Here is a 16,268-nt window from a genome sequence, read left to right on the forward strand (position 1 = left end):
GAACCAAAAATCTTAAAATTTGTATGGAGACACAAAAGACCCCGAATAGCCAAAGCATTCTTGAGGGAAAAAAACAGAGCTGGAGGAATCAGCCTCCCTGACTTAAGACTATACTGCAAAGCTACAGTAATCAAGACTATGGTACTGGCACAAAAACAGAAATTTATATCAATGGAACAGGATAGAAAGCCCAGAGCTAACCCACGTACCTAGGGTCAACTAATCTATGACAAAGGAGGCAAGGATATACAATGGAGAAAAGACAGTCTCTTCAATAAGTGGTGCTGGGAAAACTGGACAGCTACATGTAAAAGAATGAAATTAGAACACTCCCTAACACCATACACAAAAATAAACTAAAAACAAACAAAAAAATCAGTAAACTGAACATCTAGAACTTATTTCCAAAGCCACCTTTTAAAAAATACTTGAGATAAATTTTAAAGGACTTAAGAAAAATGCAAACTTTTGGCAAAATGTTTACATTAAGTAATAAATCCTTCATGGAAATGTACAACATGTTTGCTTCTTAAATTACTTTCTTTTAAAACTTAAAAATTACTAAGGATATATGCATGGTCACCAAAATTATGCCTTTTTCGACCCATTTGCTTAGGGAAGAGGTTATTATTATAAGCACTGCAGTAGTTTTCAATAATCAATCCCTGTTTTTGGGTCTGAAATATATTTCTGTAAAGATTTTTGAGCAGACTAGAACTTTTTCTCTTGTGCTCTGAAGTACACAGAATGCTATACTTTACCTGAACTTGAAATAGCCATAAAAATTAAAAAGTTATTTTACACACTGTTATTAAAAAGTATAGGTCAAGTAAATGATTTTATAAACCATTATACTGACGTAGTTTTAATGCTGACTAGCTTCTTCTATATTACAGTATTTTGAAAATGGGTGAACCATGCTAACAAAAATATCTACTGAACCAGAACATGCCATTTCTCTATCTTCATGGTTTTCATCTTTGGCAGCAACATGGTGCAATAGGGGGAAGATTTTAGGGGTCAGGGAGATCTGGGCTTGAATCATGATTCCATCACTTAGTAGTAGTATGACTATAGATAAGTTATGTAACCACTTTCAGCTTTCATTTCATCCTCTGAAAAATGAAGATAGAGATGATAGTATTTACTTCAAGAAATTTCAAGTGAAGATTAAATCTAATAATGTGTATAAAGTACCAAGCATAGTAGCTATGCTTCAAATGTGCTCAGTAAGTATTAGTTTGCCTTTACTCCTTCTAGACAGCCATTGAGTTATTCAATATTTATTTGCAAAACCAAAAAATGTATTTATAATAAAACCCTGGAAATCAATCTGGCATGAAATTAGTGAGACCATGATGGTTTAAAATCGTGTCTCCTTTAACCTTGAGTTTATTTCCTTTCTTCTGGAGTTCTTGTATTGGCGCTCTACCTCTGTCCTTCCATAATACTTTTGTTTTATATTTTTCTTTGATCTGAATATCGTTTTCTACTTATATTTTATGATTATTTTATTGTTTGTGTTCATGGTGTAAAACATCTGAAATATTTTATAGAAAAAAAAGTAGGACATAATTAAATCTAAAAACTATTTCTAATCTAAAATAAGAAATTACCTTTTTTTGTGATTCATTCAGTGATTTCATCCATCTATCTATATTACTTAAGCATCTCCTACTATATGCCAGACTCTCTTCCAGGCACTAAGCAAGTAATTCATAAAACAAAGCCTTTGACTTACAGGGTCTCATTTCTCCCTTGGCAAGGAGACTTAATATTACCCCTTCTATTTACAGGTGAGAGAACTGAAACAGAGAAACTTGCCTCAAACAACACTGTTGGGGCAAATGAGGACCAAGCACTGACCTAAGCACTACTGCAACCATATCGTATCACCTGCTGCTTAAAACTATGGTGAGCTTTCTAACATAAATAAAACTCCATATATGAAGAACTACTGAAATCAGCATCCTGTAACACCTTAAAGACTTACAAGTATTAGTCAAATAAGTTGATCAGCTTCTGAAAAATGTAACTACATTTAATAATTCTGAAAATACTTTAAAGGGAAACTAAATATAAGTCTTAGATCAAGCAGTCAGATTTTTTCTTCCAATCAACACAAAACATAATTTTCAAAACCTTTAGAGATTACTAAAATTATGCTAAACAAGTATGCCAGAGAAAAGGCAAACAAAACAGTCGTATGTATACTTGGTAATCTGTGAAGTGGAAAACTGAGAATTTGGAAACTTAATGTTTCAGTGTGAAGGACAGATTTCCACGAATAGGCATATTTTTACAATAGTGAAATTGCCAGAGGTGGATTTACCTGCAAGAGCCCACTCTCCTGTACCATGGGTGTGCCCACTGTAATACAAAACATACGTATCATGTCTAGGTCCATCCACAGTCCGAAGTTCAAGGAAAGCTTTCAGTTTGGAATGTAGAGTATCAAAGGACAGGCCACTTGTAGAATAGTCACATCCATAGGTCTCAATCATGTGATATGCAAAAAACCTTTGGATAGCATTGAGCATGCCAGTAGACCTCAAATTTAACTCCTGTACATGTTCTGGTGGAAGAAGTGTTGGCTGACCATCAGGACTGAAGAAGGAGAAAAAAAGATCATTTTAGTGTTTATGAAGTGTTCATTCTATGTCACATTCCTATTCTTCATTTATAATAAATTATCTAAGAATCATAAGTGGCTAATTAAATGGCAGGATTTTTTTTAAGAAAAACATCTTTCCTAAATTTTCTACAGTGATAAGAATTAAGCTTGGAAAATCAAAGCCTAGTTTCCAAAAATTATATTTCTTATCAATAAAACTGGAAGCTGGGAGAATATCTCCAAATGTAGATAGTACTACTCTTCATTCTTTATTCATATCTTCTTACCAAATGACAGATATTAAACAAAACTTTAAAAAGCAAGACTGTACTAATTCTACCCCCAAAATGTTTCTAGAATACCTGGGTGGGGACAATAATGAAAGTACTTTTTTGAGAAAAAAATTTTAACAAAATATGGAAGCGATATTTTAAATTATATATTTAATTTCTGTGTTGAAAAAGATAGTCTTTATAAAGTTGTGTTCAAGTTTTACTAACTTAAGGTACATAAATGATAGAACTTACCTTTTAATAAATGACAGAACTTACCTTTTAATAAATGACATTTTAAAACAATTATTATGGACTTCCCTGGTGGCACAGTGGTTAAGAATCCGCCTGCCAATGCAGGGGACATGAGTTCGAGCCCTGGTCTGGGAAGATCCCACATGCCACGGAGCAACTAAGCCCACGTGCCACAAGTACTGAGCCTGCGCTCTAGAGCCCATGAGCCACAACTACTGAGCCCACGCGCTGCAACTACTGAAGCCCGCACACCCAGAGCCTGTGCTCTGCAATGAGAGAAGCCACTGCAATGAGAAGCCCGCGCACTGTAACAAAGAGTAGCCCCTGCTCGCCTCAACAAGAGAAAGCCCAGGTGCAGCAACGAAGACCCAACGCAGCCAAAAATAAATGAATACATAAAATAAATAAATTTATTTAAAAAAATTATTACTATTTAGGTCCACTGCCTTATATACTACTGAATACTAACTGAAGACTTAGACCTGATCCTGGAATACATGTAAAATGGTACTTTAGTAAAGATAATAAACCAAGTCTTAAAACTAGCAGAATCAAATCAATATTGAGGGAGAAAAATTCATAACTCTTATCCAGAAAAGAGATTTCTAGTAGGAATTTTGAAAACTTTATATTTTGCTTCATGTATTATCAATACTATTCTATTAATTCTATAAAAGTTTTCATTAAAAGAACAAAACATTTTGTCCCTATCTGTATCATTTAACAGCCACAAAACAGCAAAAGAATAAAGCAATGCATAATCAAAAATTATAACAGAATAAAAATCTAACTGTGCAAATTACTACTTCCACATATTCTTCCTGCAGAGTTGTCACATCTTACTTTATGTGATCCTTCTAAACGTATTTCTTTTACTTCTCATGAGAATCTTCAACTTATATGTCAAGTCTTTAATATGGAGGAAATATTTACTATGTGTTTTTTATGTCAAATATTTGAAATCAGATAAAAAGTTCATTTCAAGCCCTCTCCCACCCCTGGCCAAGGAAAGTATGATGACTGCTTGGTCAACAGAATTCATTAATGGAAAGGAACTATTTTTTTCTACTTCAAAGGTACTTAACTACAAAAGAAAAACTAAAATTTGGCAATATTTACAGACTGAAACAGGTTTGCCATACATTTAGGGTCAAAAATATTTCCAAATAAAACTGCAATCAAATACTTAACTTCACTGCCAATGTTTTTGGATTCGTGGTATTTGTATGACACTTTCTAGTAGTGTTTTTACATTTATAGTCTCATTAGCTCTTCATAACATTTCTCTATATGGGCAGAATGGTATTGTTTGCATTTTAGATAAAGACACTGAGGTCCAGAGAAGTTATGATCTGCCTAAAGTAACACAGAACTAGAATTTAGAACACTGAGGTCCAGTGTACATTCTATTATACTTCACCATGTTGTTTCACATTTTCTTAAACAAGATATCCCTCTCTAAAGAAAGGGCAGGAACTTTACTTAGAAAATCCATTCATATTTTATGAAAATCCATTCATATTTTATGATTTTTAGCTAAAATATAAGCTAATCACATTTATCAAAAATAAAATTTTAATTGAACCCTGAAGATTATATTATTACTCAGAGTAGATAAAGGTTTTTAAACATTTGGGATAAATGGAAAATAAAAAAGCAAGAGTATTATACTTTGAGAATATTATAGTTTTGAAAAAATGAGCTATCATCTTATACCAATATTAGCAAAATATTAAGAGTCAAGTAGCTATTACTTATTATACTAGGTTACTGTACCTGCAGAAGTTGGTGGGAATCACAATAGCATATCCAACAGATGTTCCTCCTAAACAGTTACCCAATTCATGGAAGAGGCCATGAGCCATAGATTCCAATGGCAAAACAATCAGAAACATGCTCAAGAAGATTCCATTTGTTGGCTAAAAAAAATTTAAAACAGCATGTTTACACAGAGTGTGTGACTGAACTTATATATGTGTATATGTATATATATTTACATAAATGCATATTCATTTTTTGCCTCTACTTCCAAAAAGGATAAAAAGGATAATTAATGACCTAAAAATCGTTATAAGTTGAAAGAGATAAGTGTATACATGGATAAGCAATGAACCCTAAATTTACCTCTAAGCTGCTTGGAAGTCATGGCAAAACAAATACAGCACACTGCATTTTTATGATGTGCTGTATTTTTATGATGGGATGTCAAGTAACATCCCACTCAAGCTAAAAAACAAAACAAAAATATAACCACACCCTTGATATGACAGAGAAAAAGCCAAAAAACAAATCCTTTCCTGTTAAAACCCACATGCTCTAAATCATTTTACAAATAACACACTCATTTACTTTATCAGAAAAGGTACTTTAGAAAGGGCTTTTTTTTCCCCTGTGAAATGTCCAGAAATTAAGAGAAAATCTTAAACTGTAAGCTCCTTAAAGCTATCAAAATGAATTCCATTCTTAAATTAAACTTATAACAAACTTTTCCTTTGAAAAGCTCTAGACTATAAATTCAAAACTAAAAAAAAGTATATATATATATATATATATATATATATACACACACACACACACACACACATACATACATACATACATATAAAGACATATATTGAAGACATTTAAGCAGCCTAAAAACAGAATGGAAAAAGGGAGGCAGGAGACATATTAAGAGAAAACAAGATTTAAGTAGTATTTGCAATTAAAAGAAACAAACAAAAAATTGAAGGATCCATTTAAATGAAAAGGAAAAGGAAGGATGAGTCACTCAGAACTGACCTATATTTTTACAATACGGATAGTATCCCACATTTTTTGTGTTGCTACTGCACATATTACAGAGTTATGTGTCTATGTGCATGAATACAGTTTTCTAACACTAAGAAGTGGTTCATTTGATCGGAATTTCAATAAAAAAATAAAGCTGACTCCGATAATGGAAAAATGGATATAATGCCCTATTTTTGGTACATTCTGTGTTATCAGTTACATAAATAATACAGTACATGCTCAATTTAGAAACAATAGAAAATACAAATGAGTAAAACTACGATTAGAATAATTCCAAGTACCATCATCCACACACAGCTAACTTTTTAAAATATGTTCAGACATCATACAATATATATAAATATTCACAAATATTTAGTTTCTTACCAAAGTGCAATGATATATAATGTTCTGCAAACTTTTTAATATGTTAAAGCCCATTAATGTAATTCTAAATTATTTATAAGTATCAAATGGCATTACTATCATATTTATAAAATTTTAATTAGCTGATTTCCTATTTGTTGTATTTAGATTCCTTTTCCCCTATGATAAACAAAACCAGAATAAGTATGGAGTTCTCTGATTATTACTTATGTTAAATACCTTTGATCATTTTGGTTTCATCTTTGGTGAAGCATTTTGCCATGGGGCTGCCTTTCTGTCACTGATTTACAGTTTTATTTTGCTCTCAGTATATTTTAGATAAAAGTCTTTAGTTGGATACAAACAAATGGAGAGATATACCATGTTCTTGGATTGGAAGAATCAACATTGTGAAAATGACTCTACTACCCAAAGCAATCTACAGATTCAATGCAATCCCTATCAAACTACCAATTGCATTTTTCACAGAACTAGAACAAAAAATTTTACAATTTGTATGGAAACACAAAAGACCCCAATAACTAAAGCAATCTTGAGAAAGAAAAAGGGAGCTGGAGGAGTCAGCCTCCCTGACTTCAGAGGATACTACAAAGCTACAGTAATCAAGACAGTATGGTACTGGCACAAAAAAAGAAATATAGATCAATGGAACAGGATAGAAAGCTCAAAGATAAACCCATGCACCTATATGACAAAGCAGGCAAGAATATACAATGGAGAAAAGACAGCATCTTCAATAAGTGGTGCTGGGAACACTAGACAGCTACATGTAAAAGACTGAAATTAGAACACTTCCTAACATCATACACAAAAATAAACTCAAAATGGATTAAAGACCTAAATGTAAGGCCAGACACTATAAAACTCTTAGGGGAAAACACAGGCAGAACACTCTAGGACATAAATCACAGCAAGATCCTTTTGACCCACCTTCTAGAGAAACGGAAATAAAAACAAAAATAAACAAATGGGACCTAATGAAGCTTAAAAGCTTTTGCACAGCAAAGGAAACCATAAACAAGACGAAAAGACAACCCTCAGAATGGGAGAAAATATTTGCAAACGAAGCAACTGAGAAAGGATTACTCTCCGAAATATACAAGCAGCTCACATAGCTCAATATCAAAAAAAACACAAACCTAATCCAAAACTGGGCACAAGACCTAAATGGACATTTCTCCAAAGAAGACATATACAGATTGCCAACAAACACATGAAAAGATGCTCAACATCACTAATCATTAGAGAAATGCAAATGAAAATCACAGTGAGGTATCACCTCACACCAGTCAGAATGGCCATTATCAAAACATCTAGAAACAATAAATGCTGGAGAGGGTGTGAAGAAAAGGGAACCTTCCTGCACTGTTGGCAGGAACGTAAGTTGATACAGCCACTATGGAGAACACTATGGAGGTTCCTTAAAAAACTAAAAATAGAACTACCATATGACCCAGCCATCCCACTACTGGGCATATACCCTGAGAAAACCATAATTCAAAAAGAGACATGTACCACAATGTTCACTGCAGCATATTTACAAAAGCTAGGACATGGAAGCAACCTAAGTGTCCATCGACAGATGAATGGATAAAGAAGATATGGCACATATATACAATGGAATATTACTCAGCCATAAAAAGGAGTGAAACTGAGTTATTCGTAGTGGGGTGGATAGACCTAGAGTCTGTCATACAGAGTGAAGTAAGTCAGAAAAAGAAAAACAAATACCGTACACTAATGTATATATATGGAATCTAGAAAAATGGTACTGATGAACCTAGTGGCAGGGCAGGAATAAAGACGCAGACGTAGAGAATGGACTTGAGGACACAGGGAGTGGGAAGGGTAAACTGGGACGAAGTGAGAGAGTGGCATGGACTTACATATACTACCAAATGTAAAATAGATAGCTAGTGGGAAGCAGCCACATAGCACAGGGAGATCAGCTCGGTGCTTTGTGATGACCTAGAGAGGTGGGATAGGGGGTGTGGGAGAGAGGCTCCAGAGGGAGGGGATATGGGTAATATGTATACATATAGCTGATTCACTTTGTTGTACAGCAGAAACTAACACAACATTGTCAAGCAATTAATTAATGTAATGTAAAGTAATTAAGTAATGTAAAGCAATTACTCCAATAAAGATGTATAAAAAAAGTCTTTAGTTGGCTGTATTGCAAATACCTTTCCCTCTGTGACTGTTAATGCTGTTTTTTGCTTAACTTAAGTTCTTAAGTGTAACATAGTCATTTTGTGTCTTGTTAAATCTTCTCCACCCACATAAAAGTCAAGAAGGTATTGTACATTATCCTCTAAAGGCTTTGTTGTTTTGCACTTTGCTTTTAGGTCTATAATCCAAATGTAGTTATTTTCATAATAACAGTCCAAATTAAGTTTTTTATGTGAACACCCAATTATCTAATTACTAATTATTGAAAATCTCAACCATTCCACATTACTGTGCCATCTTTGTCATAAATCAAGTATTCTGGTATCTACTTTTATACTCTTATGTTCCACTGGCCTATCTGTCTATCCTTTCAAATATTTCCTTTTGCCTACATTTCCTCCTTTATTTCTGGCACTCCAGTAAAACACAGATGATATCTCTCTGTATCCTCAATGAGTCTTATCCTTTTCTCTGTATAGTATTTTCTCTGTTTTTCCTCTTTAAGCTCCTTCTTTCATAGCTTCATCTGAACTATATTTTCCAGTTCACTAATGCTCACTTCTCATTTGTCTAATCTGTTAAACTAGCACACTGAATGAATTTCAGATATTTTATTTTCTGATTCTAAAACCTGTCTAGTTCTTTATCAAATCTGCCTTGTCACTTTCTTATAATTTCTAACTTCCTACCATTATGTATTATCTTTGCTTTTTTTTCAACTTGCTAAGGATGATGGCTTTCTTTGTTTGATAATTCCAATATCTCAAGACTTTCTGGTCTGCCTATTGTCTGTTGGTTCTGCTGCTTCTTGCTCTCAATGCCATGTGAGTGTGTGTGTGTGTGTGTGTGCATCTGGTTTATTTATGAGCTGAACACTGTATGCAAAAAAACTATTATATGATTAATTTTGGACCTAGGATAATTAGACCTTCTCTAAGAGGATGTTTGTTTCTTCCAGGATGCTGGGGGTTATTAACAGTCTACATATCTTAATCCAGGTTTGACCACTTAATCCAGGTTGGATCACTAATAGGATACAATGTCAGGAGGCAAATTCGTTAAAGGATGTAATGTACATATTAAAAAATATATTTCTGCTATAAACACCATTTCTTCTCATACAACTTATGTATGTCCAAGAGAATTTACATAGTTTGTATATTGGTTGGGTTAATGATAACTATCAGTGAGCACAATTACCATTTTTTGACATAGCTTACAACTTAAAAGATGCAACAATTCTCACAACTATTACTACAGCAACTTCAACTGCTTTTTCAGTTAACTCTTAGGTTTAACGGGTAATCATCTTATCTACAAATATTGATAATTTCATTATTTTCAATTCCTATACCTTCTATTACATATGTTGCTCCATTATAATAGAAAATGCTTTGATCAATTAAACCCTTATTCACATAAAAGTGGATAGGGAACTTTTAGATATGGATGGCCAACTGTACTACACCATAAATATAAGGGACTTGAGCAACTGCGAATTTTGGTATTCACAGGGGGTACTGGAACCAATCCCCTGTGGATATCGAGGGAGGACTGTACATTCAAATTATGTCAGCCATTTATATAAAATAATTATTGGTGGGGTGATCAACATGGTGAAGAAGTAGGACAGGGAGCTCACCTTCCCCCCCACAAAAACATTAAAAACACATCTCCAAGTGGAACGATTCACATAGAACATCTACTGAACACTGGCAGAAGACCTTAGACTTCCCAAAGGGCAAGAAAACCTCCACGTAACAGGGAAGGACAAAAGGCAAACGAAAAAGAAAGAAATCGGGACAGGGCCTGCACCCCAGGGAGGGAGCTGTGAATGAGAAAAGGTTCCTGAATTTTGGGGAGTCCCCTCACTGGTAGGGAAATCAGCCTGGATGGAGGGGAGCTTTGGAGCCTAGGAGGAGAGTGCAGCAACAGGTTTGCAGAAGGCAAGACAGTCACCTGCACAGAAGGTCATCAGTGCCACCCTGTGCTCCCCCGCCTGAGATGCTCAGCTGTTGGTGAGGGTGGGGGCTAGGTGCTGAAGTACAGGCTTCAGGCGTCAGACCCAGGGAAGGGACCAGGGTTGGCTGCATGGAGACAGCCTGAAGAGGCTAGACTGTGGCAACAGAGGGGGTACTCAGAAGAAGCCAGGGCCTGCCACAGAGGCAAGGTGCCATTGTTGGGGGTGGAGGGGGAGAGGGGTGGGACCACCATTAAGAGCTCCTTTCTCTGTGAGTGCTTCCAGGCAACAGGACACCGCCCACAGGAGCTGTTGGTGGGAGGGGGTGGTGGTGTGAAAGTCATCACTGCCATCCTGGGCTCCAGAGGTGGGCACAGGTCGCCACTATGAGACCTAAAAGCAGGCTGCCCTCACTATCCCAGGAGTGCACGGATAGCAGCCGCCCACAGGAGACCCCCAAGCAGGTGCCAAGCCCTGCCCGCACTGTCCTGTGAGTGCACAAGGGCCGCTGAACCTGCACAGCCCACATAAAAAGGTAAAGACCAGCACACGCTGAGGAAAGAGACAGCAAGCATCCAAACTAAAAGCTGCCCCTCTATTTTGGAAAAGATGGCAGAGTAGAAGGACTTGAGCCCCCCCTCCTCCCATAAAAATACCAAAATCACAACTAACTGCTGAACAACCAACAATAAAAAAGACTGGAACCTACCAAAAAAGATATTTTACATCCAAAGACGGAGAAAAATCCACAACAAGATGATGGGAGGAGTGCTTTTGTGACATTATCAAATCCCATACCTGCCAGGTGAACAACCCACAAACTGGAAAATTATACTGCAGAGGTTCTCCCACAAGAGTGAAAGTCCTGAGCCCCATGTCCGGCTCCCCAGCCTGAGGGTCTGGCATCAGGAGGAGGAACCCCCAGAGCATTTGGCTTTGAAGGCCAGCAGGGCTTGAGTGTAGGAGCTCCAGAGGAGTGGGGGAAACACAGACTCCACTCTTGGAGGGTGCACACAGGTTTTACATACACTGGGACCCAGCACAAAGCAGTAACTCCATAGGAACCTGGGCTGGACCTACCTACGAGACTTGGAGGATCTCTGGCAGAGATGGGGGGCAGCTGTGGTTAAATAGTGGGGAGGGGGAGCACGAACACTGATGGCAGAGGCCCCGGAGAATACTGATCAGCATGAGTTCTCCCAGAGGTCATTGCCAGTTTGGTATCAAGACCTAGTCCTAACCAACAGCCTACAGGCTCCAGTGCCAGAATGCCTCAGGCCAAACAACCATCAGGATAGGAACACAGCCCCATCCATCAGCAGACAACGTGCCTAAAGCTGTACTGAGCTCACAGCAACCTCTAAGCACACCCCTTGACATGGTCCTGCCCAGCAGAAGGACAAGACCCAGTTCCACCCACCAGGGGGCAGGCACCAGTCCCTCCCACGAGGAAGCTTGCAAAAGCCACAGGACCAACCTTTCCCAGCAGGGGGCAGATACCAGAAGTAAGAAAAGCTACGATCCTGCAGCCAGTGGAAAGGAGACCACAAACACAGAAAGTTAGACAAAATAAGAAGGCAGAGAAATATACTCCAGACAAAGGAATGAGATTAAAACCCCATAAGAACAACCAAATGAAGAGGAGATAGGCAACCTACCTGCAAAAGAAATTAGAGTAATGATAGTACAGATGATCCAACAACCCAGAAAAATAATGGAGGTACAGATCAAAAAGATACAAGAGATGTTTAACAAAGAACAAGATTTAAAGAACAGAGATGAACAATACAATAAGTGAAATGAAAAATACACTAGAAGGAATCAATAGCAGAATGACTGAGGCAGAAGAACGAGTAAGTGAGCTGGAAGACAGAATGGTGGAAATCACTGCCACAGAGCAGAATAAAGAAAAAAGAATGAAAATAAATGAGGACCGTCTATAGAGACCTCTGGGACAATACTAAACACACCAACATTTGCATTAAAGGTATCCAGAAGGAGAAGAGAGAGAGAAAAGGTCTGAGAAAATATTTGAAGAGATTATAGCCGAAAACTTCCCTAACATGAGAAAGGAAACACTCAAGTCCAGGAAGTGCAGAGTCCCATACAAGATAAACCCAGGGAATAACACACTGAGACACATAGTAATCAAACTGACAAAAATTATACACAAAGAAAAAAATACTAAAAGCAATTAAGGGAAAAACAACAAATAACATACAAGCAAATGCCCATTTCAGCTATTTTTCAGCAGAAACTCTGCAGGCCAGAAGGGAGTGGCATGATATATTTAAAGTGATGAAAGGGAAAAAAACTACAACCAAGAATACTCTACACAGCAAGGCCCTCGGTCAGATTAAATGGAGAAATCAAAAGCTTTACAGACAAACAAAAACTAAGAGAATTCAGCACCACCAAACCAGCTTTACAACAAATCCTAAAGGAACTTCTCTAGGCAAAAAAGAAAAGACCACAACTAGAAACAAGAAAATTATGAGTGGGAAAGCTCACTGGTAAAGGCAAACATAAAACAAAGGTAGGAAATCATCCCCCACACAAATATAATATCAAAACCAGAAATCGTGAGAAGAGGAGAGTACAAATGCAGGATATTGGAAATGCACTGGAAATTAATAAGAGACCAGCAACTTAAAACAATATTGTACGTATATAGACTGCTATATCAAAACCTCATGGGAACCACAAACCAAATATCTGCAATAGATACACACACAAAAAAGAAAAAGCAGGGCTTCCCTGGTGGCGCAGTGGCTGAGAGTCCGCCTGCCAATGCAGGGGTTGCAGGTTCGTGCCCTGGTCCAGGAAGATCCCACATGCCGCGGAGCAGCTGGGCCCGTGAGCCATGGCTGCTGAGCCTGCGCATCCGGAGCCTGTGCTCCGCAACGGGAGAGGCCACAACAGTGAGAGGCCCGCGTACCGCAAAAAAAAAAAAAGAAAAAAAAAAAGAAAAAGAAATCCTAAAGATAGACATCAAGTAAAAAGAGAATAAAGAAAAAGGGAAGAAAAAAGACCTTTAAAAACAAATCCAAAACAATGAACAAAACAGCAATAAGAACATACATATTGATAATTACATTAAATGTAAAAGGATTAAATGCTCCAACCAAAAGACATAGACTGGCTGAATGGATACAAAAGCAAGACATAGATATATGCTGTCTACAAGAGACCCACATCAGATCTAGGGACACATACAGACTGAAAGTGAAGGGATGGAAAAGGGTATTCCATGCATATGGAATTCAAAGAAAGCTGGAGTAGCAATTTTCATATCAGACAAAATAGATTTTAAAATGAAGACTGTTGCAAGAGACATAGACACTACATAATGATCAAGGGATCAATCCAAGAAGAAGATATAACAGTTGTAAATATATATGAACCCAACATAGGAGCACCTCAATACATAAGGCAAATGCTAACAGCCACAAAAGGAGAACTCAACAGGAACACAATAATAGTGGGGCACTTTAACATCCCACTTTCATCAGTGGACAGATAATCCATGTAGAAAATCAATAAGGAAACACAGGCCTTAAATGACATATTAGACCAGATGATTGCATTGATATTTATAGAGCATTTCATCAAAAAGCAGCAGATTATCCAGGATTGATCACATACTGGGTCACAAAGCAAGCCTCAGTAAATTGAAGAAAACTGAAATCATATCAAGCATCTTTTCTGAGCACAACACTATGAGATTAAAAATCAACTATAAGAAAAAAGGTAAAAAAACACAAACACGTGGAGGCTAAACACTATTCTACTAAACAACCAATGGATCACTGAAGAAAGAAAAAGAGGAAATCAAAATATACCTGGAGACATGGGCTTCCCTGGTGGTGAAGTGGTTAAGAATCCACCTGCCAATGTAGGGGACACGGGTTCAAGCCCTGATCTGGGAAGATCCCCCATGCCACGGAGCAACTAAGCCTCTGCGACACAACTACTGAGCCTGCACTCTAGAGCCCACAAGCCACAGCTACTGAGCCCGCAAGTCACAACTACTGAAGCCCACATGCCTAGAGCCCATGCTCTGCAACAAGAGAAGCCACCAAAATGAGAAGCCTGCACACCACAACAAAGAGTAGCCCCCACCTGCCACAACTAGAGAAAGCCTGCACACAGCAACGAAGACCCAACGCAGACAAAAATAAATTAAAAACAAAAAAAAAACCTAGAAACAAATGAAAACAAAAGAATGACAATCCAGAACCTATGGGATGCAGCGAAAGCAGTTCTAAGAGGGAAGTTTATAGCAATACAATCTTACCTAGGAAATAAGAAAAACCTCAAACAAACAACCTAATCTTACACCTAAAGCAACTAGAGCAAAAAGAACAAGCAAAATCCAAAGTTAGTAGAAGGAAAGAAATCAAAGATCAGAGCAAAAACTAAATGAAATAGAAATGAAGAAAATAATAGAAAAGATCAATGAGACTAAAGGCTGGTTCTTTACAAAGATAAATGAAATTGACAAATCTTTAGCCAGACTCATCTAGAAAAAAAGGGAGAGGGCGCAAATCAATAAAATTAGAAATGAAAAAGGAAAAGTTACAACTGACACCAAAGAAATATAAAGGATCATAAGACACTACTACAAACAACTGTATGGCAATAAAATGGACAACCTAAAAGAAATGGACAAATTCTTAGAAAGGTACAACCTTCCAAGACTGAACCAGGAAGAAACAGAAAATATGAACAGACCAATCACAAGTACTGAAACTGGAACAGTGATTTAAAAACTTCCCACTAACAAAAGTCCAGGACCAGAGAGCTTCACAGGTGAATTCTTTCAAACATTTAGAGAAGAGTTAACACATCCTTCTGAAACCCTTCTAAACAACTGCAGAGGAAGGAACATTCCCAAGCTCATTCTATGAGGCCACCATCACCCTGATACCAAAACCAGACAAAGATATGATAAAAAAAGAAAATTACAGGTATCACTGATGAACATAGACACAAGAATACTCAATAAAATACTAGCAAACCGAATCCAACAATACATTAACAGGATCATACACCATGATCAAGTGGGATTTATCCCAGGGATGCCAGGATTCTTCAATGTCTGCAAATCAGTGTGATATCAACAAATTGAATACTAAAAACCATATGATAATCTCAATAGGTGCAGAAAAAGCTTTTGATAATATTCAACACCCATTTATGATTAAAAACTCTCCAGAAACTGGGCATAGAGGGAACTTACCTCAACATAATAAAGGCCATATATTGATTATCAGTCTAAAGCAAGCAGATACAGGAAGGGTTTAACATACTTGAAAAACAGCGCAACCACAAATCAAAAACATACAATAGATTCACAAAAACCAAAAAGAAGAGAATACAAGCATAAAATGAAAGGAAATCATCAAACCACAAGAAGAAGAAGAACAAAGAAGAAACAAAGAATCAACTGGAAAAAAAGGTTGAAATGGCAATAAATACATATGTACCAATAATTACCTTACATGCCAATGGACTGAATACTCCAATCAAAAGACGGAGTGGCAGACTGGATAAAAATCAAGAGCCTACAATATGCTGCCTATAAGAGACCCACCTCAGGGCAAAGGACACAGACAGATTGAAAGTGAGGGGATGGAAAAATATTTCAGGCAAACGGAAATGACAGGAAAGCGGGAGTTACAATACTCATAACAGACAAAATAGACTTTAAAGACTATGAAGAAAAATAAAGAAGAGCGCTATATAACGATAAGAGGATCAATACAAGGAAACGATATTACACTCATCAACTTATATGCACATAATATAGGAGCACACAAATACATAAAACAAA

General features: G+C 36.9%; 1 protein-coding gene across 3 annotated transcripts in view; it reads right to left on the reverse strand.

The window, feature by feature from the left end:
• The window catches only part of TMEM168 (transmembrane protein 168), a 52,927-nt gene that overhangs the window by 12,003 nt on the left and 24,656 nt on the right, over positions 1 to 16,268 (reverse strand). For 2 of the 3 annotated variants that reach the window (XM_019925195.3, XM_019925225.3), the window contains exons 3-4: positions 4,918 to 5,060; positions 2,333 to 2,607 (exon numbers count right to left, since the gene is read on the reverse strand). In XM_019925195.3, coding sequence (XP_019780754.1) covers positions 2,333 to 2,607; positions 4,918 to 5,060 — 418 coding nt within the window. Of the gene's footprint in view, positions 1 to 2,332; positions 2,608 to 4,917; positions 5,061 to 6,519; positions 8,186 to 16,268 lie in introns of those variants that run through there. The other variant, XM_019925229.3, reaches the window with a different exon arrangement.

This window comes from Tursiops truncatus, chromosome 9 (genome assembly GCF_011762595.2).
Source record: "Tursiops truncatus isolate mTurTru1 chromosome 9, mTurTru1.mat.Y, whole genome shotgun sequence".
In the NCBI taxonomy this organism is placed as follows: Eukaryota; Metazoa; Chordata; class Mammalia; order Artiodactyla; family Delphinidae; genus Tursiops; species Tursiops truncatus.